This window comes from Neophocaena asiaeorientalis, unplaced genomic scaffold (assembly GCF_003031525.2).
Source record: "Neophocaena asiaeorientalis asiaeorientalis breed wild unplaced genomic scaffold, Neophocaena_asiaeorientalis_V1.1 scaffold204, whole genome shotgun sequence".
Classification (NCBI taxonomy): domain Eukaryota; kingdom Metazoa; phylum Chordata; class Mammalia; order Artiodactyla; family Phocoenidae; genus Neophocaena; species Neophocaena asiaeorientalis.
Window position 1 is genome coordinate 5,811,630 of NW_020173922.1, and position 25,157 is coordinate 5,836,786.

The 25,157-nt window shown below is 41.7% G+C and overlaps 1 protein-coding gene across 4 annotated transcripts in view; it reads left to right on the plus strand.

The window, feature by feature from the left end:
* The window catches only part of LOC112404344 (protocadherin alpha-C2), a 102,582-nt gene extending 77,953 nt beyond the window's left edge, over positions 1–24,629 (plus strand). For all 4 annotated transcript variants that reach the window (XM_024752238.1, XM_024752237.1, XM_024752236.1 and 1 more), the window contains one exon: positions 21,947–24,629. In XM_024752238.1, coding sequence (XP_024608006.1) covers positions 21,947–22,257 — 311 coding nt within the window. In that variant the 3' untranslated portion in view covers positions 22,258–24,629. The remainder of the gene's footprint in view (positions 1–21,946) is intronic.
* Positions 24,630–25,157: the final 528 nt, after the last annotated feature.

Genomic DNA, 25,157 nt, shown 5'->3' on the forward strand with positions numbered 1-25,157 from the left:
CACTCTGTATGACAGACTCTAGGTCTATCCACCTCATTACAAATAGCTCAATTTCATTTCTTTTTATGGCTGAGTAATATTCCATTGTATATATGTGCCACATCTTCTTTATCCATTCATCCGATTATGGGCACTTAGGTTGTTTCCATCTCCAGGCTATTGTAAATAGAGCTGCAATGAACATTTTGGTACATGACTCTTTTTGAATTATGGTTTTCTCAGGGTATATGCCCAGTAGTGGGATTGCTGGGTCATATGGTAGTTCTATTTGTAGTTTTTTAAGGAACCTCCATACTGTTCTCCATAGTGGCTGTACTGTAGCTGAATTTTTAAGCCCCTTATCGAAAGGGAAATTCAAGTTTCTGTTGGGGAGATCCTGGGGTCTCAAGGACCAAAGAAGGGTGTGTGTGTGTGTGTGTGTCACCAACTCTGCTACCTGACTTGGCTCAAAGACGACAGGCCACCTGTATGTTTGAGAGCTTTGTGGGGAAGTGGAAGTGGCGGGTGAGGGTCAGCAGTTCATTCTGTGGGAAAGAGTGCTTGGATTGTATAGAATTGGTGGGTTTGGAGTGCCTCCCTGGGAGGTGCTTGGACAAGAAAGACCTATTTATGGCCTGGGTTGAGGGCAGAGTGGTAGTGATAACTTGTAATGCCTTTAAGCTTTGCAGCTCCAGCAGGCGTTGCCCTCAGCCTCACTGATTCTAGTAAACTAGAAACGAGAGCTGGTCCCCAGCAACAGCAAGGATCTTTAATGACAAATATTTTCAGAGCAACTCAGTCCAGATTCCAAAAGAACTTGAAAAGTTCTTTTTCTCAGAGGCAGTTAGCTTTGCAGTTGAGAAGGTCATTGCCTAACCTGGAGAAACATATTCAGGTCAAGCACTGGCTGGAGACTAGGGGCCTCTAGGGGAGGGTCATAAGAGAGCTCAGTCAGTGCCAGGAGGCCTGGAAATGAGCCTGTGGGTTGGAGAGGAGCCTCTCTCTGCCTCAGCACTTGGAGCTTGTTACCCACAGTTATAGAAAGGACAGGGAGAAGAGATGGATACTGTTCCACTCTCATCTCAGTGAGACCAAGAGCTTCCTCAGCAGTACACTGCCTGGAAAGGTCTAACTCCAAGGCAGTGGGCTAGGTGAAGGATGGGAGAAGGCAGTCCTGAGGATGACAGTACCAAAGGAAATAAAGAGAAAAAAAGGATGTTTTTGCATAGTTTTAAAATAGGAAATGAAGAGCTTTGTAGAAGTCAGACTCAAGAGGTTAACTACAGAAGGTTAGGGTGTGAAAAGGTAACTTTCAGGAACCAAATGTGCATCCACAAGACAACAGGAATGATGGGAAGTTTATTGTTGCTAGAGTCGTGTCCCTGGGCTGCTGAATCCCAAGCAGAGTACCCTGAGCCTCCCGATTATAGCTGCGCTTGCATGTGAAAAACAAGCAAACAAACTTTAAAAAGAAGGAAAGCCTGTCCTGTACAGAAAGTCTGAACAAACAAGTTTGTTGTTGATGGTCCAAGAAAGCCTGCCAGCTTGGGTTTACTTCCAACATTGGCCCAATCCCGTGTCCAGAGCTGTTGCTCTAGGTGACATCGTGGGCCAAGCTGAGTAGTGAGGTGACATTCCCCAAGTCACCTCTCTTATTTTCTTTGACTCTGCGTCGTAGATACTGTCTTACCCAAGCACGCATATGTCATATGTCTGTTTCCATAGTCACCTGGTGTCACCCAAAGGTCTGTGACAAAGCTAGAAGCTTCAGCCAGTGTAAATGACTTATGTTAGATGCACACCAAACTCCATGTCAGAGTTTTGGGGGGGAGAAGGGCATCACCAGATGTGTAAACAGCCCTGAGATAGATGCCCTTGAGCCTGTGAGGCTGGCTCTGTGTGTGATGATGAGCAAGGAATATTAGAAGTTAGCAGAAGTTCCCTTCTCTCAGCTAATGCCTATTAGTAGGGAGGTGTGTGTGTCAGTTGGAGGGTCTTTGTCGTTGAAGTTTCAAAGTTTTTGAACCCTGTGCTGTTGCCCCCCTGGGTTGTAGAAATAGTATTTTAGAACAAGAGAAAGGAAGACTATATAATAGCTGTTATTTATGGAGAACTGTGATAAGGACTTTACATGTATTGCGTCCTTAAACAAGAGAGAAGTAATTATTATTCCCATGTTCTAGATTAGGAAAATTGAGGCTCACAGGAAGTAAATGACTTCCTTACAGTCATCCTTCCTTACATCTAGTAGGTGTTTTTTGCTCACTATTATATTCCCAGTGTTGAGGCAGCTGTCTAGTACATGATGGTGCTTAATAAATATTTGTTGAACTCATCAGGGAATAGCAATGGCTGAGGCTATATTTGAAGCCATGTCTGCCTGCTGCTGAACCCTATGCATTTAAATAATACACTACTGTTACTTTGTCCCAATTGCCAGGTGAAGCGAATAGTTGGGTAACTAGGAGAAGACTATTCACTGTCTGAGTTCCAGGCCGACTGTAGGGGTCTATAGTACTTTCCCATTCCTGCTGTAATCAGTTTCCGCAAACCTTGCGACTTAAAGCAATACAGATTTATTATGTTACAGTTCTAGAGGTCAGAACTGGGTACAAAATGGGTTTTACTGCTGGCTAAAATGTAGGTAGGTTCCTGCCACTATGTAACAAGGATCCACTTTCCTTCAGTTTCCAATAACATGTTCCTCATTTCCATCTGAGCCCTCCCTGGCAGCACCTTTAATGTCCATATTTCTACAACAGTCTGTTCATGACAAGTTAGGTATTCCCCAAGACAATATATGTTTTCTCTACCATACTCCTCACTTCTGAGTCCTCTCTGGCAGAGTCATTAATATCCATATTTCTACTAACAGTCTTTTCAAGGTAATCCAGGCAATTTCTTCATGCTCCTCAAAGCCCTCCAGTCTCTGCCCACTGCCCAATTCCAAAGCCACTTTTACATTTTTACGTATTTGTAACAGCAACACACCACTTCCAGATACCAAAATCTGTATTAGTTTCTAGGGCTGCCATAACGAATGACCACGAACTGGGTGATTTAAAACAATACAAATTTATTACCTTATAGTTCTGGAAACCAGAAGTCCAAAATGGGTTTCGCTGGGTTAAAAATCAGCATGTTGGGGCTTCCCTGGTGGCACAGTGGTTAAGAATCCGCCTGCCAATGCGGGGGACACGGGTTCGAGCCCTGGTCCGGGAAGATCCCACATACCGCGCCCGTGCGCCACAACTACTGAGCCTGCGCTCTAGGGCCTGCGAGCCACAATTGCTGAGGCCCGCGTGCCTAGGCCTGAGCTCTGCTACAAGAGAAGCCACCGCAGTGAGAAGCCTGCACACCACAACGAAGAGTAGCCCCCACTCACTGCAACTAGAGAAAGCCCGCGTGCAGCAACGAAGACCCACCCAAAAAGCAGCCAAAAAAAAAAAAAAAAATCAGTGTGTTGGAAGGGCTGCATTCCTTCTGGAGGCTCTAGGGGAGGACCTTTTTCCTTGTCTTCCAGCTCTCAGGCTGCCTTCATTTCTGGGCTTAGTGGCTCCTTGCTCCATCTTCAAAGCCAGCTACGTAGCATCTGCTAATCTCACTCTGACTCCCCTGCCTCCCTCTTTCCCTCGTAAGGACCCTTGCGATTACATTGGGCCCACCTAGATAATCCAGGATTATCACTCTAGCACAAGATCCTTAATTTAATCACATCTGCAAAGTCTTTTTTTACCATGTAACATAACATATTCACAGGTTTCAGGAGTTAGGACCTGGGCATCTCTGGGGCACCATTATCCTGCCTACCTCAGAGTCATTTATGTGCAGGCAGCAGTGGCTGTGTGTGTCTGTGTGTAAATTTCAGTAGAGACGAAGGTAAAATAAGGTTCATATTAGGACGCTGAAGAGGGTGTAGTCAGTGTGGACTAGACTTTAAAAGCCTTTTAAAAGCTATTAATTGCCAGAAGTTTGCTGGAGACACATTCATCACCCGCTTTCTCTCCAGACCTTAGCTAATTAGGAATCGATGCATGGGGCGACCTGAGGAAATCGAAGTTCAGAATCAGGCTTATTATTGGTAAAGAAGTTCTGGAGAATACCACAGGGCCTCTAGCAATGCAAGGGAAGAATACCACAGGGCCTCTTAGCAATGCAAGGGAAGAAAATCAAGAATGGCAGACCTCTCCCTTAGTGAGGAAGGGGAACTGTCCTGGTTCGATTGGCTGAGCTAGAGCAGAGAAAGAGAATTAATTAGGTAAGAGGTATGTCATGAAAGAACAGTAACTGTTGATGCTAATTTGGCGCAGTCAGGAAACACAATCCAGGGAATTCCCTGGCAGTCCAGTGGTTAGGACTCCATGCTTCAAATGCAGGGGTGGGGGGGTGGGGGGCGGGTTTGATCCCTGGTCGCAGAACTAAGATCCCACATGCCGCGCGGCGCAACCAAAAAACTAAATATTTTAAAATAAAATAAATAAATGAATAAAGGGCATGGTAGCTAGCAAAAAAGTCAGTCACTATTTCTAAATCTCACTTTTCCTCAGGGATGCCTCCTGTGTCAGGGGCAGGGTGGTTGTAGGCCAATTCTGTGGATACACATGTATTCAGGATTTGTTTGTTTGTTTTTTAGGAGCATTTTGCATAACATACCTATTCTCACACTGGCTACCTCCTTGAGATCCTAACAGGCTAAGCACTTCCAAAGCCTGGAGCATCTCGGCACTCTCAGCAGCTCTAACTGGAGACTAAATCACCCTCTTGCCTCTGACAGTGACTAGCCATGAGACCCATGGAAGGTTCTCCTTGGAAGCCAGCATCCCCTAGAGGCTCCTTGTGTCACTAAGATGTCGATCCGACTGCTGTCCCTCAATCTGCAGCCAGTGGGGTTGTGTTTAGTCAATGATCGGTGTCATGTCAATTTCCCTCTGTTGGACCAAGTATAAATTGATTCTAAATATCTGCCTTGGGGAAATTTCTGTAGGGAAGATGAGCTTTTCAGTGTGCTCTCTCTAATTCTGGGCACTTAGAGATATAAATTAGTTTCCTTGGTCTTTTCTCACTCAGGGTCACAAACCTTGCCTCCAAGATACTAGCCTTCTATTTTTTTTTTTTGTGGTTCGCGGGCCTCTCACTGTTGTGGCCTCTTCCGTTGCGGAGCACAGGCTCTGGACGCGCAGGCTCAGCGGCCATGGCTCACGGGCACAGCCGCTCCGCGGCATGTGGGATCTTCCTGGACCGGGGCACGAACCCGTGTCCCCTGCATCGGCAGGCAGACTCTCAACCACTGCGCCACCAGGGAAGCCCAGATACTAGCCTTCTAAATGGTTGTGATTTGAAGGGCACTAGGAAGATCATCACAAAACTCACCTAACAGGCAGGTCCCTAGAACTTTACCATTAACCACCACCACTAGAAGCATTCTCTTTTAAAATACCCCTTCATTCATTCATTCATTCATTCATATCCTCTCTCTTCCTCCCTCCTTCCCTCTCCCTCTCTCTCTCTCACACGCACACACATACACACACAAACACACACACACACACACACACATAAAGTATTAGACTATCCCGTCCAAGGGTACTCTCCTTGGCTTGGCTTCAGTGTAGAATTTGGTTGGAACTTCCTATAGTCATTAAACAAACATTTGTTAAGTAATTACTTATAGCCAGTCTTTGTTCTAGGTGATGCGAATATGATACTAAATATAACACAGTCCTGTCCTCATCATCTAGTGGGGGAGACAGAAATGTAAAGAAATAAGGTGGAAATATTACAGTGTCAGGACCGTAATAGTGCCATGTATAGGCAGGTCCAATAAGGAAGCTTGTCGGTCCAGAATGGGACCCAGAGTCTATCTATGTTGTAATCCATGCAAACCCCATGTAAATATGGTCAGCTGGTTCATCTTTCCTGATAAGGACCTCTTTAATTGTTTTCACAGGGCCCAAACCCAAACCCAACCATGAATGTTAGATATTGTGGGAGCCCAGAAGATGGAATTGGGAATTTAGGGGACCAGATCAAAGAGTATGTGGCATTCAATACTGGGTATTGAAGGATGGTACATAGAATGCGGGAAGAAAGAGAGTTCCAGACAAAGGGAACAATACATGCGCGTGTGTGAGCCTTAAACCCAGAAGGCATATTCTGGGTGAACAGAATGAGTGCATTTGATGGGCGGGGTAAGGTGGAGGACTGTTGGGAAATGAGATCAGAAAGCTGGACTGGAGTCAGATTTTGTTGGCTTTAACAATCCTGCTAAAGAATTAGAACTTTCATTCAGTTGCTGGCAGTGGAGAGCCACCAGGTTTGTTTGTTTGTTTTTAAGAAAGGAGCCTCTATTGAGCCTCCTTAGCTCTACTGAATCTGCAAAAATCATCCTGTAATGTGTCAAGACAAATTCATAAGCTATCAACCTAGTGTTTTCCTCCACCTAAATCAGGGATTAGAAATGTTGAGTGTCTAGAAATGTGGGACCAAGAGGGTGATGAATGCAGCATTTTTGTAAAAAGGCGTGGCCTTGGAAATGTTCTTAGGTAACTCTGCTGGACTTGGTTTGATCGTGTCTAAGAAAATGTGGAGCGTGAAGGGAAGACTTGTTTAAACTTTGCCTGTGTTAGCTTTTTAAGGGAGGTAGCATGGCATTGCACAGTGCCTCAGCTCCCTGTGGTACAGCTTCATCATTGTGCCTAGATTTATTAATGTGTATAAAAGGAAAGACTGCAGGCTGCTGTAAGGATTAAGTGAGATGATGCCTGTGAAATGCTTAGCACAATGCTTAGCTCACGTTACTATTTTCTCAGTTTAATACACCTGGCACTTAGCACAATACTTGGCACATAGTGTATAGGATTCACAATGTCTTTGCTAGATGAAATGGAATGGTCTTAGGGTGCACAGAGTCGTAGGGTGGTGGTGGTGGAGAGGGTTCTCCCCGGCGACACTCATTCTCCTGCCTTCCTCCCTGCAGTATTCTGACAGCACCTCCGTTTTACACCCTCAGTGCAGAGATATCACGGTTTGTCTAGAAATGGTTGCTCAAGGCTGCAAAGGGACACAGCAACGGAGAGCCTGGGATTGCTGCTAAATCTTAAGAAGAGCAGATTGTGACAAAGTACAGGGTGGGGGGGAAGACAGAGAAGAGAAAATGTGAAAACCTAACGAAAACCAGACGCAGTGCTCTCACTGAGTGACATGGTGATGCCTCACCCAGTTTCAGGTGGGACAGGCAGGGTGAGACCACTGTGAAGAGTCACTGTCAGGTTGCGGTACTGAAGGAGGAGCCCGGCGGTGGGCTCTGGGGTCCAGGCAAGGCTGCTGCATGGGACCTGCCACTTGGAAAATGCCCTGTTTGGTTTAATACTATGCTCTCACCGCCTTGAAGTTCTTAATCATTTTTTACAAGGGGCCCCCCCATTTTCATTTTGTAGTGGACCCTGCAAATTATGTAGCTGGTCCTGGGTGCAGGCTACCTGGGGCAGTGACATTTTGCCTCAGCTAGTTTTTGAGCTAGTTTTTTTTTTTTTTTTTTTTTTTTTTGCGGTATGCGGACCTCTCACTGTTGTGGCCTCTCCTGTTGTGGAGCACAGGCTCTGGACGCGCAGGCTCAGCGGCCATGGCTCACGGACCCAGCCGCTCCGCGGCATGTGGGATCCTCTCGGACCGGGGCACAAACCCGTATCCCCTGCATTGGCAGGCGGACTCTCAACAACTGTGCCACCAGGGAAGCCCATAATTAATTAATTTAAAAAATGGGTAGCACCTTCCTCCCTTACTTCAGTCATCCACTACCAAGAGCTTAGTGTGTATTCCCCAGATTTTTTGTACTGTAAAGTTTAAAGTACTGTATTATAAAATAATACGCAGTTACATTGTTGATGTAAATATTAAACAGTACAGCATCATTTATGTGAAAATATTCAAGTTTTCCTCCGTTCTACTCCCCTTTAGTGAGGCAACCACCATTAACAGTTTTGTCTGTATGCTTCAAATATATTTTTTAATTAATAAACTTTGTTTCTTTAGAGCAGTTTTCGGTTCATAGCAAAATTGAGTGGAAAGTACAGAGAGTTCCCGTAAGCTCCTGTCCTCACACCTGCCCAGGCTCCACCACTATTGTTAACCAGCACCAGAGCGTGCATTTGTTACAGTTGATGAATCTATGCTGACACATCACTGTCACCCCGAGTCCAGAGTTTACACCAGGGTTCACTCTTCCAAATATTTTTCAAATTAATTTTTAATTATGTAATTGATGTATGAATGTTTTTTCTATGTCTATTAAAAATATGTAGACTTTCAAAAAGCAAAATGGGATAATATCATGCATATTAGTATATAGCTTGTTTTTATTTTTTAACAAATACCTTTCCAAGTCACTACATGTAGACCTGCCTCATTCTTCTTTAATAAGGGCATACAGTGTTGTATGTCTATATTATGTTATTTATCCAGTTTTCCATTGGTATATATGGTTTTTAAAAAATATTTGTTTGGCTGCATCAGGTCTTAGTTGCGGCATGCAGTATCTTTCGTTGTGGCACGCAGGCTCTTCCTTGTGGCACGCGGGCCTCTCTCTAGTTGAGAGGCGGCACACAGGCTCAGTAGTTGCGGTGTGCGGGCTCTCTAATTGTGACAGGCAGGTTTAGTTTCCCCGCGGCATGTGGGATCTTCGTTCCCTGACCAGAGATCGCCCCACGTTCCCTGCATTGGAAGGCAGATTCTTAACCACTGGACTACCAGGGAAGTCCCTATTCGTTTTGTAAACAACTTACACATTCTTTTTTTTATTATTTAAATATTTATTTATTTAGGCTGTGCCTCGTCTTTGTTGCGGCACACGGGATCTTTAGCTGCTGCATGAGGAATCTCTTAGTTGCGGCGTGCATGCGCATGCGAGACCTAGTTCCCCAACCAGGGATTGATCCCGGGCCCCCTGCATTGGGAGCATGGAGTCTTACCCACTGGACCACCAGGAAGTCCCCACATTCTTATACATATATATTTTGCGCTCCTAGTATTATATAGAATAAATTTTCAGAAGTGGGATTATTGGTTATAGGGTATGAACATATCAAATTGGTGCTCTCTTATCTGGGGTTGACTGCACTTGTTATACACTCCCTCTATCCCCCACCTCTCTGTCACTTAAACTCAGTGACACCATCTTCAAGGGACTTAGCCCTCAGGGTTGAGAATACTGGAGCAGGGAAAGGAGAGAATTTACTTGTGAATAATAACAGTAATAGCTCACCTGCATTGAGCACTTAAACCATGTTTTGTGCACTCAAGCCAAGTATTGTTCTAAACACTTTACATGTATTAACTCCTTTAATCTGTATAACCACCCACAGAGTAAGTCTATTCTTATACCCATTTTAATGCTTAGGAAACTGAGACACCTAGGGTTAAGTAAGGTCACACATCTGTCTAGTAAATGTTGGGGCCAGGATCTGAAGCAAGGCTCTTGTGCTCTTAACCTCTGCACACACTCTCTAGAGAGTTTAAAGCCATAAAGATGTCAGAGTTTCTCTACCTTGTTTATTCATTTACTTGTCTTTTTCTACACTGTAACTCTTTGAGGGCAGGGTACCTGTCCAAGTATTCTTCATAACCCTATACCCTAATTCCTAGCACCATGTCTGATTTATTGTACATAATAAATAAATTTAGTTGAATGGATAACAATGCCTCTGGGAGGTAGCTACTATATCCATTTTACAGATAAAGAAACTACAAGTCACTGTCACCCAAACGCTGCAGTAGAAAAGACTAGTAAGCGGAATTGTGGAGCTGCAGTTTGAACCCATGGCTTTTGATACCTAATCCAGGGTGCTGTCCACCTTGCCTGAGCTGCCTCCTTCCTGCGTGTTTCTGAGGGCTCTGGAGCATGGCTCCCTACCTAGCAACTGTTTCTAAGCTGGAAGACTCACAGCTAGCCAGTTTTAATGATCCCTGGGAGGGGCAGAGCCTGGTGGGAGGAGGGCCCCTGGAAAATAGTTTCTGGAAGTACTGCAACCAGGAATCAGTTGTTAGAGGAGTCAGGTTCCTTAGAGGACTACCGCGTAGTAATAATACGTATCCTCTATGTCGGCTTCTGCATGCCAAATGTTATTCTGTGTGATTTATGAGCATTGTCTCTTTTTAATGATCGCAATCCCATTAGATGGATATTGTTATCTTTGTTTTACATGTGAAAGAATACTGAGAGGCCGAGTGACTTGCTCAAGGTTACACAACAAATAAGTGCTAAGGCTGAGATCCAACTCAAAATGTGTGACCCCCAAACGTTCATTTTAAGCATTCTGCTACCCCAGCTTATAACAGCAGCTGGGGCAGGGGACATTGTAAGAAGAAATTGCCCTCCCAAGACCCTGGAGGACTTTAGTGACGAGTAGGTAGAGAAATAAGGTAGAGAAAATAAGGTAGAGAAAACCATGCAGCCCGAGCCCTCCTAGGTGACGGGGTCACAGAAAGAATAAATGTTATTTTATTTTGTTTTTTTAGCTGGCTGTGGAGAGCTAGGAAGATTTGAGACCAGCCATTCCAATTTTTGAATCTGGGTTCTCAGCACGTGGTGTCTTTATAGTCAACCTAGAAATGGCAGAGTTATTTTGGGCACAAAGCAAGAGCTGTGGCTTTAAAAATATGCCACTGTATTTATCTCTTCCGCTTCAAGATTACTGAAAATTAGCCCAGCTGTGGCCTGAGGCACCAAACAGCCACACAGTCTTCTTCCAGCTCACTCAGCCCACCCTAAGCGGGTGAAACACCCAGAAGTGGCAGCCTCTGGGGAGTGGCTATCGGATTAGTTCCCCATCACCAAGCCTACCTTCTGATCACACACACACACACCATCCCTTCCCAGCTACTGTAGGGATCAGGATGCTAGGCCTGTGAATCAGCTCAGCTCTGTCTTCTCTCCCATCCCCAAGGCTTCAATAGAAGTAAAAAAAAGTGGTAATTCTAATATTGAGCTGAGGAGTCAGTACAAGAATAATTTTTCAGCTTTATTACCAAATCACTGTTTGATTCAGGGCAGACAATCTTGCGGTAATTTAAGCCTTTACTTTCCTTATCTATAAAATGGAAATCTTAAAAATATATATTTTTTATAATATATATATATATATATATATATATATATATAATGTATGTATATGCAAAGTGTTTAATAAAGTGCCTAAGAAAGTACCCGGCCCATAATAAGCAATCGATTGATATTCCTTAAACTAGTGAATCTTCTGCTACTCTGATCTTACTAACAGGTAAAATGTGGTGAGCTTTTACTTTATGTTAGGCACTGTGTTATATGCTCTCTAAGGATAATTACATTTAATCCTGTAACAACCCTATGAGGTGGATGGTATTATTCCTTTACACATGAAAACTGAGGCCCAGAGATAATTAATTTGCTAAACATCACGTAATTTACATGATGTAGCCAGATTTAAGCCTAGTATTCTGATTATAGGGCCTAAAGTCTTAAAGAGAACAGGGAGTATATTTTTACATTCCCCTGTTTCCATGGAAAATTCTTTCCACTGTCAACTGAAGGACTAAGAAGCAGTGGGGAAATGTCCAGGTGGTTTTAGCTTTCTTTCCCTGTCTCTGATCCTGGACAGGATTTGGGTTTCCAGCCATCATTCTCCTGTGTTTTGTGGGCTGTAATTACTCAGATTTACTTTGCCCAGTTCATAAAGGATCGAGTGAGGGAGAGGAGGCGGAGCTTGTCCAAGCAGTCCACAAACCATACAGATGGTGGGATAGGGGGTGGGGAGGGAGCGAGATATGTTTTACATCCTGGTCTTTCAGTGGGTTTGATGGCAGATGCTTTTTGCGTTTTGGTCTGAGCGTGTATAATTCTACAATCTGCCAAGTTCTGGTAGAGAAAGAGAGGGAGAGACAGAGAGAGAAAGACACACACACACAGAAGAAATGGTTGCTCAAAGCCACAGAAGGCTCAAATGAAATTGGAGCTGCTTGAAGGGCCGCAGTGGCTGGCGGGGTGGGAAAGGAGTCCAGGAGAAGCGAGGTGTCCCTGTGCAGAAAGCCTGGGTGTTCACTTGCAAACCCAGAATCTGCACAGCCTTCCGTGCCCTAACCCTCCCCTGCGCGGCCAGAGGCAGCAGCAGAAGCAGCAGCCCGCGCCGGAGAACAAGCAGTCCAGGGGAGCTGTCTGGTGGGGCCGGAAACGGCTGTAATCATTTAATAGCCTTTGCTGGCTGCACGAACCTAGCGGAGTGGGCGGTAGGCAGGCTCCAGAGTGCTGTCTGGCAAGATGGTCCCCCGCTTTAATCAAAATGATGGGTTTTCTGGAAGCTCTTTATTAACCTCAGCACCAGAATCCCAGAGATGGTAACAAAGGGATGAATGGGAAGCGAAGGGGAGGGCTGCAACCTGCCGGCTGGGCTGCGATTTTCCAGAGCTGAGCCCTCACTCCCGCAGCCCCACCCCTCCCCCCACCTCCACACTTCTTTCTATTGATTCTTTCTTAGAGGCTCCTGCCTGCATCGCCGTCTCCCAAATGATGACTAAACAGATATAGCCAGAGCCATTGCTATATTTGTATAATGCTTCAGGGTTTTCAAAGGGCCTTCATATACAGCCCAGAATGTGGGTCTCGTTCGTAACTGGAGTGAGACTACCTAGATTTGAGTCCCAGACTCCACCAGTTAGTAACCCTGTGACGATTGGTCCTCAGTCTCTTCATTTATAAAACCAACATATCTATAAAGCAGACATGGATATTGGCAATATCTACTTCCTATGGTTCTTGTGAGGAGTAAAAATTGTATAGCATATGCAGATCTGCTTAGCCCAGTGCCTAGCACATAGGAAGGCAGAGTAAATGTTAACTAATTCATAACCCTGATGAAGACAGGAAGGTGATCACCTCCATTTTATGCCTGAGGCAACTGAGGCTCAGAGTGGTTTATGTAAATTGCCCAGGACTGTGTACCATTAAGTGATAGAACCAGGGCAAGCCCTCAAGTTCAGAAGAGCAAAGCGAGAGGAAGAGAGGAAAAGAAGATTAAAAATCCTCCAACATTCTCCAGGCTTGCCCCTCTAAAAACTTTCCTGAAAGTACTATTCTTGGTCAAAATGACTGTGGGTTGTTTCGTTAGGGGAAGTCTGTGTAAATCAGATAAACCTCTCCTGGCCTTAGCTGATCGTCAGGAGCAGATTAGAATAGGGATTGGGGGTAGGTTTACAAGTCTGCCATTTGCTTCACAATCTTCAGGACCTTCCCTGGCATCTGCACTGGCAAAGCCTCCAGCTCAATTGTTCCCAGTCACTGAGGCTAAACTCCATCCAGAGTTCGTTTAGAATGAAAGAAGAAAGTAGGGAATGTTGCCCAAAAGACCCTGGGCAGTGTCTAAGGGAAGTGCCTAAAGTGGGTTATTGGATTAGGTGAAGTGGTCAGCTACCCCCATAGGGCAGTTTTTAAAGCTGTAGATCTGTATGCCTTTGTAAAACAAGAAGTGTATGTTGTTCATATTTTTACATGTATACCTACTGTGGAGAAATCAGCCAATTAAAAAAAAAAAGGCAAAACCTTTTACTATAATTATGATCATACTGTATTAAACTTTCAAATTCCATTGGGTTGTAATCTGAATGTCAGGGAAGGGCTGATCCTCCGCCACTTGATGTCTCTCAGAAGTCCTCTTTCCAGGCTGTAATAGATCCATTCATTTGGGTCATGGCTGCATCTCAGTCTTGTCTTTGTGAGCCAGTGAGCTGGGTCCCTGGGAGCAGAGGGGAGGGGACCTGTGGGAGGTCCCAGGAGCGGGAGAGGGAGACAGCACTGAAAGAAGAAACATTCCCTTGACTGACCTGAGACTGGCCCTGGGCTGGGGTTAGGGGTAGAAAAGGTTCATCTTCCTTTCTCATCTTTTCCTCATCTTCCTTTTTCATCTTTCTCATGAGATACTCTCATCAAGGAGTATCTCCTTGATTCTGCCCCAAAGTCACAGCATTCTATAAGCGAAGCAGGCCAAGGGCCTCAGTGCTCTTGGCCAAAAGGGACTCAGATTTAGGAGGTCAGTAAACGTTGTTTGTCACAGCCTTAAGATATTATTTCACCTGAATGAACCCTCAGAGATGTTCGCACACACATCAGCCAGAACAGGTTGGGTACAAGGAGCCGGGAGGCACTGGGGAAACCAGATCTTGTTCTGCTCTGCAGGAGCCAACTATGAGGAGGAGGCACCTGAATTCTTCTTGGAGTGGAGGCTGAATCAGACCCAACCCAGACTCCCAGCCAAGGCCCAAGAAGCTCAGTGACATGTAAAAGAACTCATCAACTCTTAGGGATCCTGCTGTGAGAGGCTCCCTCCGCCTATAGGCACGGCCATTAAGGTCATTTAACTCTGCAAGATAAAAATATCTCTGAACTCTGCATCTCCAGATGACAGTCCTAAAGGCCTCATACAGAGTCCTGGCTGTGGTCAGAAAAATTTCCATCCTGGACTCTGTGAGAGCAACTAAAGGACTACAGAGTGGTGTTGAAACCCAGTTCTCCTAGATGCCAAGTCAGAGGCTTTTAATTGCATTTCTCCCTTTTGTCTCAGTCTCTCAGGGGCAGGGCCTGTATTTGAAAGGTCAACAGGCAGATTCTGGCTGAGGTCAATTGCAGATTTGACTATCTTAGAGGAATCAAAGAAATCAGTCTCAGAGAAAAAATATCTATAGCCCTATGTCCAAAGAGCTATAGTGTCAGCTCTGCCAGGGGAAGCGTGGTGTAGCAAAGGGGTTTATGAGAGAAAAGAAACTCTCTTACTCCCTTTCCCTACAGTCTGCTGGTATTTGGACTAAATTTGCAATATCCTTACCCTGCCGTCCTAGCCCTGAGAGCTACGCCATGTATAGTTGCCCATGTGTGATTCCATTTATTGAGCTCTTTCATTGTGCTGGAGTCAGCCTCAGCACTTCACATGCATTTCCTGGTTGTCTTTAGGGACTCCAAAGTGCGGCAATGGAAACGTATTTGATCTGCTAAGGAGTGGGCACCACTTCCATTTCTCACATCAGTCCTTTCATTCATCCATCCAGCAAGTATTTATCAAACACCTGTTATGGGCCAGGAATTGTGCTAGACACTGGCTACACATTGGTGAATAAAACAGATATATTTTCTTATAGAATAGATTACTAAAAAGAACCTGCTGTATAGCACAGGGAACGTACTCAATACTCTGGCGTATATGGGAAAAGAATCTAAAAAAAAAATGAGTGGATATATGTGTATGTATAACTGATTCACTTTGCCATACACCTGAAACACAACACTGTAAATCAACTGTACTCCAGTAAAAAATTTTTTAAACATTCAAAAATAAATACATATTTTCTGCTTCTCTGGACCTTACAGTGATAGAGATAGAGGTGAAGGGGGTGCTGCTTGGCTAGGATGGTCATAGAATGCCTCTCTGAAGAGGTTTCAATTAAGCACAGACTTGAAGAATGAGGAGTCATGCTAAGCATGAAGGGGAGACCATTCTAGGCAAAAAGAAACCGTATGTGTACAGATTTTGAGGCAAAAACAATCCCAAGGGGTGTTGAGGAATTGAAAGAAAACCTGTGTGGCTGGAGGATAGTGGTAAGAGAGACACTTGTAGGTGAAATTGGAGAATAAAAGATAACAGGCTATTGAAGGGCTTTGTATACCATGTTAAGGAGTTTGATTTTTTTTTTTCCTCTCAAGGCAATAGAAAACCTTCAAATAATTTTAAGCAAGGGGAGTGATATAAAATAATTTCTATTTTTTTAAAGGATTTTTACTGTGTGCATGTTATACTTCAGTATTTTAAAAATGGAGAAAGACTTTAAGGAATAAAGATGACTCTGGCTATGTGTGGAAGGTTAGAGAGAGGCAAAAGTAGAAGCAGGCTGAACAAGGAAGAGGCTATTGTTGTAATTCACATACAAGATAATCGTGTCCTGAAAAAAGGTAGCAGCAGTGAAAATGGGGAGAAGAGGACAAAGTCTAGATATGTTTAGGAGGCTGAAATGACAGGTGTTGGTATATTATAAATGAAGAATTAGAGAAAAATGAATAATGGCTCTGAAGCTTCTGCCTTGAGCATTGGAGTGAATGGCATATCATCGATTGAGATGAGAGATTTAGAAGGGAATAGAGGAGAGGAATCATGAGTTTGATTTCAGATTCCTTCAGTGTGAGTTGCCCATGAGACTACCAAGAGGAGATACCAGATAGGCAGTTGGATACATGAGATTGGAGAGACCTATGGGCTTTAAGTATACATTTGTATCTCATCAGCATATTTAGATGGTATGTTTACCCATGGACAGGCTGAGATTCCAAAAGGAGAGAGTGAAGAGAAAGAAGAAGAAAAGGTCTAGGGCCAAACCCAGGGAAGCTGCAATACATAGGTAAAGAGGATCCTGCGAGGAAACTGACAAAGAACAGCCAGAGAGAGTGGTCAGGAGAATGGTTTGATACGGAACTCATAAAAAAATAAGTGTTTCAAGAAGGGGATTACTAATGCTGCTGAGAAGTTCAATAAGATGAAGACTAAAATGTGACCACTGGCTTTGGAAGTAATATAATCAGTGAGCTTGCCATGAACAATGTTAGAAAAGTAGTGCTCAAGGATACCAAATTAGAGGAGATTGAGAAGTGGTGGAAGGTAAGGAGATGGAAGTAGCAAATGTAGAGAATCCCAAACTACAATCAAACGTAAACTGTTTATCTGGCAGAACTTTCCATGGCTCCACCGAACACTGCTGTGATGCCAAAAGGTTTCAATGTCATGGCCACTGGGATCACTTCGCTCAGACAGACCATTACTCTTCTTCTCTAGCTCTGACCTCTACTCTTCTAGAAGTCATTGGTGTACTTTATGGTGTGTCTTCCAACTAGACTCTTGGGAAAGTCTTGCACTGGAAACCCCTGTGGATGCATAATCATTTTCTCAAGTCTCAGCATAAATTTCACCTCTCTTGGAATCTCAATTGACTTTCTCAAGTGTAGTTAATAATTTTTGCCTCTCGGTCCTATAATACTTTACATGTACCTATGTATATCTTATCTTTTATTTTTAATTGAGATATAATTGACACATAATAGTTCCAGGTGTACAACATGATTTACTATTTGTATACATAGTAAAATTATCACAATAAGACTAGCTAACATCTCTCACTATATATAGTTACAAAAAAATTTTTTTATTATGATGAGAACTTTTAAGATCTATTCTCTTAGCAGCTTTCAAATATGCAATACAGTATTATTAACTGTAGTTACCGTACTGTACATTACATCCCATGACTTATTTATTTTATAACTGTAAGTCTGTACCTTTTGGCACCCTTCACTACCACCACCACCATCTAGCAACCACCAATCTGTTTTCTGTATCTATAAGCTTGTTTTTTTGTTTGTTTTTTTAGATTCCACATATAAGTGAGATCATGTGGTATTTGTCTTTCTCGGTGTTATTTTGTCAAATATTTAAATATTGACATTTCACTTAGCATAATGCCCTTGAGGTCCACTCATGTTGTCACAAATGGCAAGATGTCATTCTTTTTTATGGCTGAATTATATATATATATAAAATTCAGCTGTGTGTGTGTGTGTGTGTGTGTCACATTTTCTTTATCCATTCATCCATCGATGAACACTTAAATTGCTTCCATATCTTTGCTATTGTAAATAATGCTGCAGTGAACATGGGGGTACGTATATCTTTTCAAGATAGTGTTTTTGCTTTCTTTGGATACATACCCAGAAGTGGAATTGCTGGATCATATGCTAGCTCTATTTTTAATATTTTGAGGAACCTCCATACTCTTTTCCATAGTGGCTACACCAATTTACATTCCCACCAACAGTGGACAAGGGATCCCTTTTCTCCATACCCTCACCAACACTTTCTATTTCTAGTTTTTTTGTTAACAGCCATTCTAACAGGTGTGAGGTGATAGCTCATTGTGGTTTTGATTTGGATTTCTCTGATGATTAGTGACATTGAGCACCTTTTCACATACCTGTTGGCCATCTGTATGTCTTCTTTGGAAAAATGTCTATTCAGATCTTCTTTCCATTTTTCAATCAGATTGTTTGGAGTTTTTTTAATACTGAATTCTATGACTTCTTTATATATTTTGGATACTAACCCCTTATCAGATATAGGATTTGAAAATATTTTCTCCCATTCTGTAGGTTGCCTTTTCATTTCATTGGTTTCCTTCTTTGTGCAGCAGCTTTTTAGTTTGATGTAGTATCATTTGTTTATTTTTGCTTTTGTTGCTTTTGTTATCAGATTCAAAAAAATCATTGCTAAGACTGATGGTAAAGAGCTTACTGCTTATGATCTCTTCTAGGAGTTCTATGGTTTCAGGTCTTATGTTCAAGTTTGTAACCCATTTTGAGTTAATTTTTGTGTGTGGTGTAAGATAGAGGCCCAGTTTCATTCTCTTATATGTGGCTGTCCATTTCTTCTAACATCATTTATTGAAGACACTGTCCTTTTCCCATTGTATGTTCTTGGCTTGTTTGCCATAAATTAACTGACCATTTTTGCATGAGTTTATTTTGGGGCTCTGTATTCTCTTCCATGATTTGTGTGTCTTTTTATGCCATACTCTTTTGATTACTATAGCTTTGTAATATAGTTTAGAAGCTTGGTGCCTCCAGCTTTGTTCTTCTTTCTCAAGAATTCTTTGGCTGGGGCTTCTCTGGTGGTCCAATGGTTAAGACTTCATGCTTCCACTGCAGAGGGCACAGGTTTGATCCCTGGTAGGGTAATTAAGATCCCACATGCCATGTGGCATGCATGCATGCATAAATAAATAAATAAATCTAAAAAATAAAATTAAAAAATGCTTTGGCTACTGGGTTCTTTTGTGGTTCCATACAAATTTTAGTATTGTTTGTTCTATTTCTGTGAAAAATGCCATTGGAATTTTGATAAGGATTGCATTGGATCTATAGATTGCTTTGGGTAGTATGGGCATTTTAACAATATTAATTCTTCCAATCCATGAGCATGGAATATCTTTCCATTTGTTTCTATCTCCTTCAACTTCTTTCATAAATGTCACAAAGTTTCCAGTGTACAGGTCTTTCATCTTCTTGGTTAAATTTATTCCTAGGTACTTTATCGCATATTCTGCTTTAATCCAGTACATTTCCTGCCCCACTCCCAGGCAGGGTAATCACAACCAGATATTCTTTAGAAAATTCTTCACAAAGAACCAAAAATATGTTACTAGAAATGTAGATTTCTGGACCCTCTGGTGAAAAAAATCGTTTCCAAACATTGGCCTTGCCCTAGGCTTGAAGAAATAACTCACGATTTCATGGGAGCCATGACCATCTGTGCAGCCTCTCCTGTGTTCAGGCTCCTGGTGTGGCATATGGAAAGCATATGTTGACTCTGTGACTGACTTGTAAACCCCTGTGGATGCATAATCATTTTCTCAAGTCTCAGCATAAATTTCACCTCTCTTGGAATCTCAATTGACTTTCTCAAGTGTAGTTAATAATTTTTGCCTCTCGGTCCTATAATACTTTACATGTACCTATGTATATCTTATCTTTTATTTTTAATTGAGATATAATTGACACATAATAGTTCCAGGTGTACAACATGATTTACTATTTGTATACATAGTAAAATTATCACAATAAGACTAGCTAACATCTCTCACTATATATAGTTACAAAAAAATTTTTTTATTATGATGAGAACTTTTAAGATCTATTCTCTTAGCAGCTTTCAAATATGCAATACAGTATTATTAACTGTAGTTACCGTACTGTACATTACATCCCATGACTTATTTATTTTATAACTGTAAGTCTGTACCTTTTGGCACCCTTCACTACCACCACCACCATCTAGCAACCACCAATCTGTTTTCTGTATCTATAAGCTTGTTTTTTTGTTTGTTTTTTTAGATTCCACATATAAGTGAGATCATGTGGTATTTGTCTTTCTCGGTGTTATTTTGTCAAATATTTAAATATTGACATTTCACTTAGCATAATGCCCTTGAGGTCCACTCATGTTGTCACAAATGGCAAGATGTCATTCTTTTTTATGGCTGAATTATATATATATATAAAATTCAGCTGTGTGTGTGTGTGTGTGTGTGTATCACATTTTCTTTATCCATTCATCCATCGATGAACACTTAAATTGCTTCCATATCTTTGCTATTGTAAATAATGCTGCAGTGAACATGGGGGTACGTATATCTTTTCAAGATAGTGTTTTTGCTTTCTTTGGATACATACCCAGAAGGGGAATTGCTGGATCATATGCTAGCTCTATTTTTAATATTTTGAGGAACCTCCATACTCTTTTCCATAGTGGCTACACCAATTTACATTCCCACCAACAGTGGACAAGGGATCCCTTTTCTCCATACCCTCACCAACACTTTCTATTTCTAGTTTTTTTGTTAACAGCCATTCTAACAGGTGTGAGGTGATAGCTCATTGTGGTTTTGATTTGGATTTCTCTGATGATTAGTGACATTGAGCACCTTTTCACATACCTGTTGGCCATCTGTATGTCTTCTTTGGAAAAATGTCTATTCAGATCTTCTTTCCATTTTTCAATCAGATTGTTTGGAGTTTTTTTAATACTGAATTCTATGACTTCTTTATATATTTTGGATACTAACCCCTTATCAGATATAGGATTTGAAAATATTTTCTCCCATTCTGTAGGTTGCCTTTTCATTTCATTGGTTTCCTTCTTTGTGCAGCAGCTTTTTAGTTTGATGTAGTATCATTTGTTTATTTTTGCTTTTGTTGCTTTTGTTATCAGATTCAAAAAAATCATTGCTAAGACTGATGGTAAAGAGCTTACTGCTTATGATCTCTTCTAGGAGTTCTATGGTTTCAGGTCTTATGTTCAAGTTTGTAACCCATTTTGAGTTAATTTTTGTGTGTGGTGTAAGATAGAGGCCCAGTTTCATTCTCTTATATGTGGCTGTCCATTTCTTCTAACATCATTTATTGAAGACACTGTCCTTTTCCCATTGTATGTTCTTGGCTTGTTTGCCATAAATTAACTGACCATTTTTGCATGAGTTTATTTTGGGGCTCTGTATTCTCTTCCATGATTTGTGTGTCTTTTTATGCCATACTCTTTTGATTACTATAGCTTTGTAATATAGTTTAGAAGCTTGGTGCCTCCAGCTTTGTTCTTCTTTCTCAAGAATTCTTTGGCTGGGGCTTCTCTGGTGGTCCAATGGTTAAGACTTCATGCTTCCACTGCAGAGGGCACAGGTTTGATCCCTGGTAGGGTAATTAAGATCCCACATGCCATGTGGCATGCATGCATGCATAAATAAATAAATAAATCTAAAAAATAAAATTAAAAAATGCTTTGGCTACTGGGTTCTTTTGTGGTTCCATACAAATTTTAGTATTGTTTGTTCTATTTCTGTGAAAAATGCCATTGGAATTTTGATAAGGATTGCATTGGATCTATAGATTGCTTTGGGTAGTATGGGCATTTTAACAATATTAATTCTTCCAATCCATGAGCATGGAATATCTTTCCATTTGTTTCTATCTCCTTCAACTTCTTTCATAAATGTCACAAAGTTTCCAGTGTACAGGTCTTTCATCTTCTTGGTTAAATTTATTCCTAGGTACTTTATCGCATATTCTGCTTTAATCCAGTACATTTCCTGCCCCACTCCCAGGCAGGGTAATCACAACCAGATATTCTTTAGAAAATTCTTCACAAAGAACCAAAAATATGTTACTAGAAATGTAGATTTCTGGACCCTCTGGTGAAAAAAATCGTTTCCAAACATTGGCCTTGCCCTAGGCTTGAAGAAATAACTCACGATTTCATGGGAGCCATGACCATCTGTGCAGCCTCTCCTGTGTTCAGGCTCCTGGTGTGGCATATGGAAAGCATATGTTGACTCTGTGACTGACTTGTGATGGTTTGTCTTGCAGAACCAGAGGCAGGAGAGGTGTCCCCTCCAGTCGGTGCTGGTGTCAACAGCAACAGCTGGACCTTTAAATACGGACCAGGCAACCCCAAACAATCTGGTCCCGGTGAGTTGCCAGACAAATTCATTATCCCAGGATCTCCTGCAATCATCTCCATCCGGCAGGAGCCTACTAACAGCCAAATTGACAAAAGTGACTTCATAACCTTCGGCAAAAAGGAGGAGACCAAGAAAAAGAAGAAAAAGAAGAAGGGTAACAAGACCCAGGAGAAAAAAGAGAAAGGGAACAGCACGACTGACAACAGTGACCAGTGAGGTCATCTAATGGAAACAAGCCACTTAGCCAGTTTTTGTAATAATGGCAAATCTCTCCCATGTAGCAACTCCCTACTCCCTTTTCCTATCCACGTGAGCCCTTTCTTATAGACCTCAGAAATCTGCAGAAAGTTCCCTATGTCTGTCTAGATCACATTTAACAAGTTTTGTCTTAAAAGCTTTACTAAGTCTGGTGTTAACTCTCTCTCTCCACTCTGGCTTGTTTTCAGAACCTAAAAAGCAGACCCAAGTCTCCTTTCTCCTCCGCCACAAAGGAGAGGCTTCCCAGCCCCGCCAGTGAGAGGTTGGACTCTCTGCCCTGTGCTCCGGGGATCCTGTCTTGATGACACTTTCAGGGCAGGCTGAAAGGTTTTGAGATTGAGCAGCTTGAGTGTCTGTGGCCACTGGGTATGTGTGGCCACCGGGGAATATGTTGGCTGGGATGGGCCAGATTAGACTAGGAGGGCTGGGAAACAAAGGCAAATCAACAATGGGAAATGTGAAACGAAAAGGTACCAGACTTTCTAAATCTTACAACTGAAGAGGCAGTGGCCACCCTCTAGCAGACAAAACTCCCCCCATTGACAAGGCTTTAGGAATCCCTAAGTCTCTTGGCTGTGGTGTCATTATACCTAAAACCTGCATTTTACCTACAAGCCAATAGTTCAGTGTTTAACAGGGGGCCAACCAGGGCAACAGAAGCAGATCTGATGTGTTTCCTGCATATGTCCTTGTGCTCACTTTATTAAAAATTCTTTTGCACACAATGTTATGAAAAGGTCAGAATCTTTTCCGACAACACATATGCAAAAGCAAAAGAAAACCCCAGCACCTCACTTTATGCTGTTTGTTGATAGATTTATTTAAAAAAGAGAAAATCTATAACTATAAATCTTTAAAGAGAAATATGATGAATTCAATTCCCCTAAACTATCCTCGAAAGAGAATTCAGCCTACAGCCATTTAAATGATCATTGCTGCTACAGAAGTGCTTTAAGAGAATTGCCTGAAACATCTGTATTATACCGGCCACCTGCCAATCACAGCTTTACTCTTTCAGGTCACTCTGGGGCTGCCTCTTGCATGTATTAATTACTAAATAAAAGGATCTTTCGCTCTCTGTTTTCTAAGAAACAATTATGTGCACTTTGAATACACAACCTTCTCTAACCAACTGTATCAAGACCCAGAAATTGAAGAAAAATGTTGTTTTCTCATACATACAGTGAGCGACTTTCCAATCCTCTAATTCTGTGATTTGTCTTGGTGTGATCGCCAACACCTTCTCTTTGGTTTAGTTTTCCTTTTCTATAACACTCTGAATTGCTAATCTTGCTAACACCTATGATGTTACCTGAGCTCAATCTCCCATATGTATGCTGTATGCTATTATAAGACTCCTGATATATATTTACTCTGTGCTTGTGTATGTGAATGTTACTGCAACTATTACCTAGAGTGAACTTTAAGCTTTATTGTTGAATGTAATTCCATTATATTTCCTTTTGTACACCTGTGAAAAAGTGCAGTAGAGTTTTTTTAACCATTGTTAATCAACTTTTATGTATGAAAGACACAGTAAAATTTCTTTCTTAAATCAAGATACTGGTGATTCAAGGAATTTTATTTATGGTCAGCCAAGAGCTGTCTCTTGCCAAGACTCTTGCTGGCAAGGGAATGGTTAAAGCTGTTTTTCTCTAGTAACAGTTCTGGAATGCATACTGAAGGTATTTCCTGAGGGTGTGCAAGCACAAAAGTTACCAATCTGACCTCTTTGAAGTTACAGAATACTTTGAAATTCTAACAGTATCTGGAATATCAGCTCATAGAGAATAATAAAATTTACTGTCACCTTAAATAAGAAATTTTAATTTGTTAAAATGTACAATTTAGAAGTTTGATTAATTATATTATCTTTTAAAAGTTAACATAAAAGAGGTAGGAGTCTGTTATTAAAAGCATTAAATCTCAAAAAAACCTCAAACCTGTTTTGTCTACTTTTAGCTTCATTCTCCCATTTTTTGAAGGGTGTGTAACTTCAGCTCTGCAGGATTGCATGGGGTAAAACTTATTGCTAACACATGTGAACCATTGCTACATCATTGTAGGTTGTAATCATTTTGCCCCACTGAAACCCATGTATCTGACCTTACGTGCCTTTTGAATACTAGGAGAATCGGGCTAATTTATTAATGATGATAATTATAATGCATCTGTACAGCACTTTTACATTTGCAAAGTGCTTTCCAGTCCATGTTAGTTACTAGTTATTACAGCCGTAAGGATAAAACACGTCATATGGATTCATTTTTGATTGGTGCTATTGGTATTTCCTCTGTTATTGCTAATAAATGGAAAATGATGGTATGAAAGAAATGGTGGTCATTTCTAAGAAGAAGAGTAGGAGAAAACAGAACACTGATTATTATTAGCTATTATGATTGAAGAAGGTTGCAGTGTAAAACATACCGTATCATTCTCTGGCTGTCTCCCTGGCTATTATGTTCATTACTAAGGCATGACACCCAATGGAATCAAGAATCAAATTCCACAATATTACCAGAACGGGCAGCCAGGAGGCTTCTGGGTCACTTCCCAGTACACCATTTCAGTCTTCTCTAATAAGAATTGCAACAAACCAATTTTAATCACTAGAGCCCTCCAGTCATCTTGTTCATTGTTTGTTTAGCCCTTGTACCTCTCTACAATTGGGAAATCAAATAATGCCCCCAAGAAATTAACTTTTATTGAGTACAGGGTGTATGCCAGCTAGTGTAATAGGTAGGCTTATAGTACATGTTCTGTAGCAAATAGATGGTATTTTCCTTCTGTAGTTAAATTTTTGTGAGCATAGGCTTTAGATGCAGTAATTCTCAAGTAGGAACAACTTTGCCCCTCAG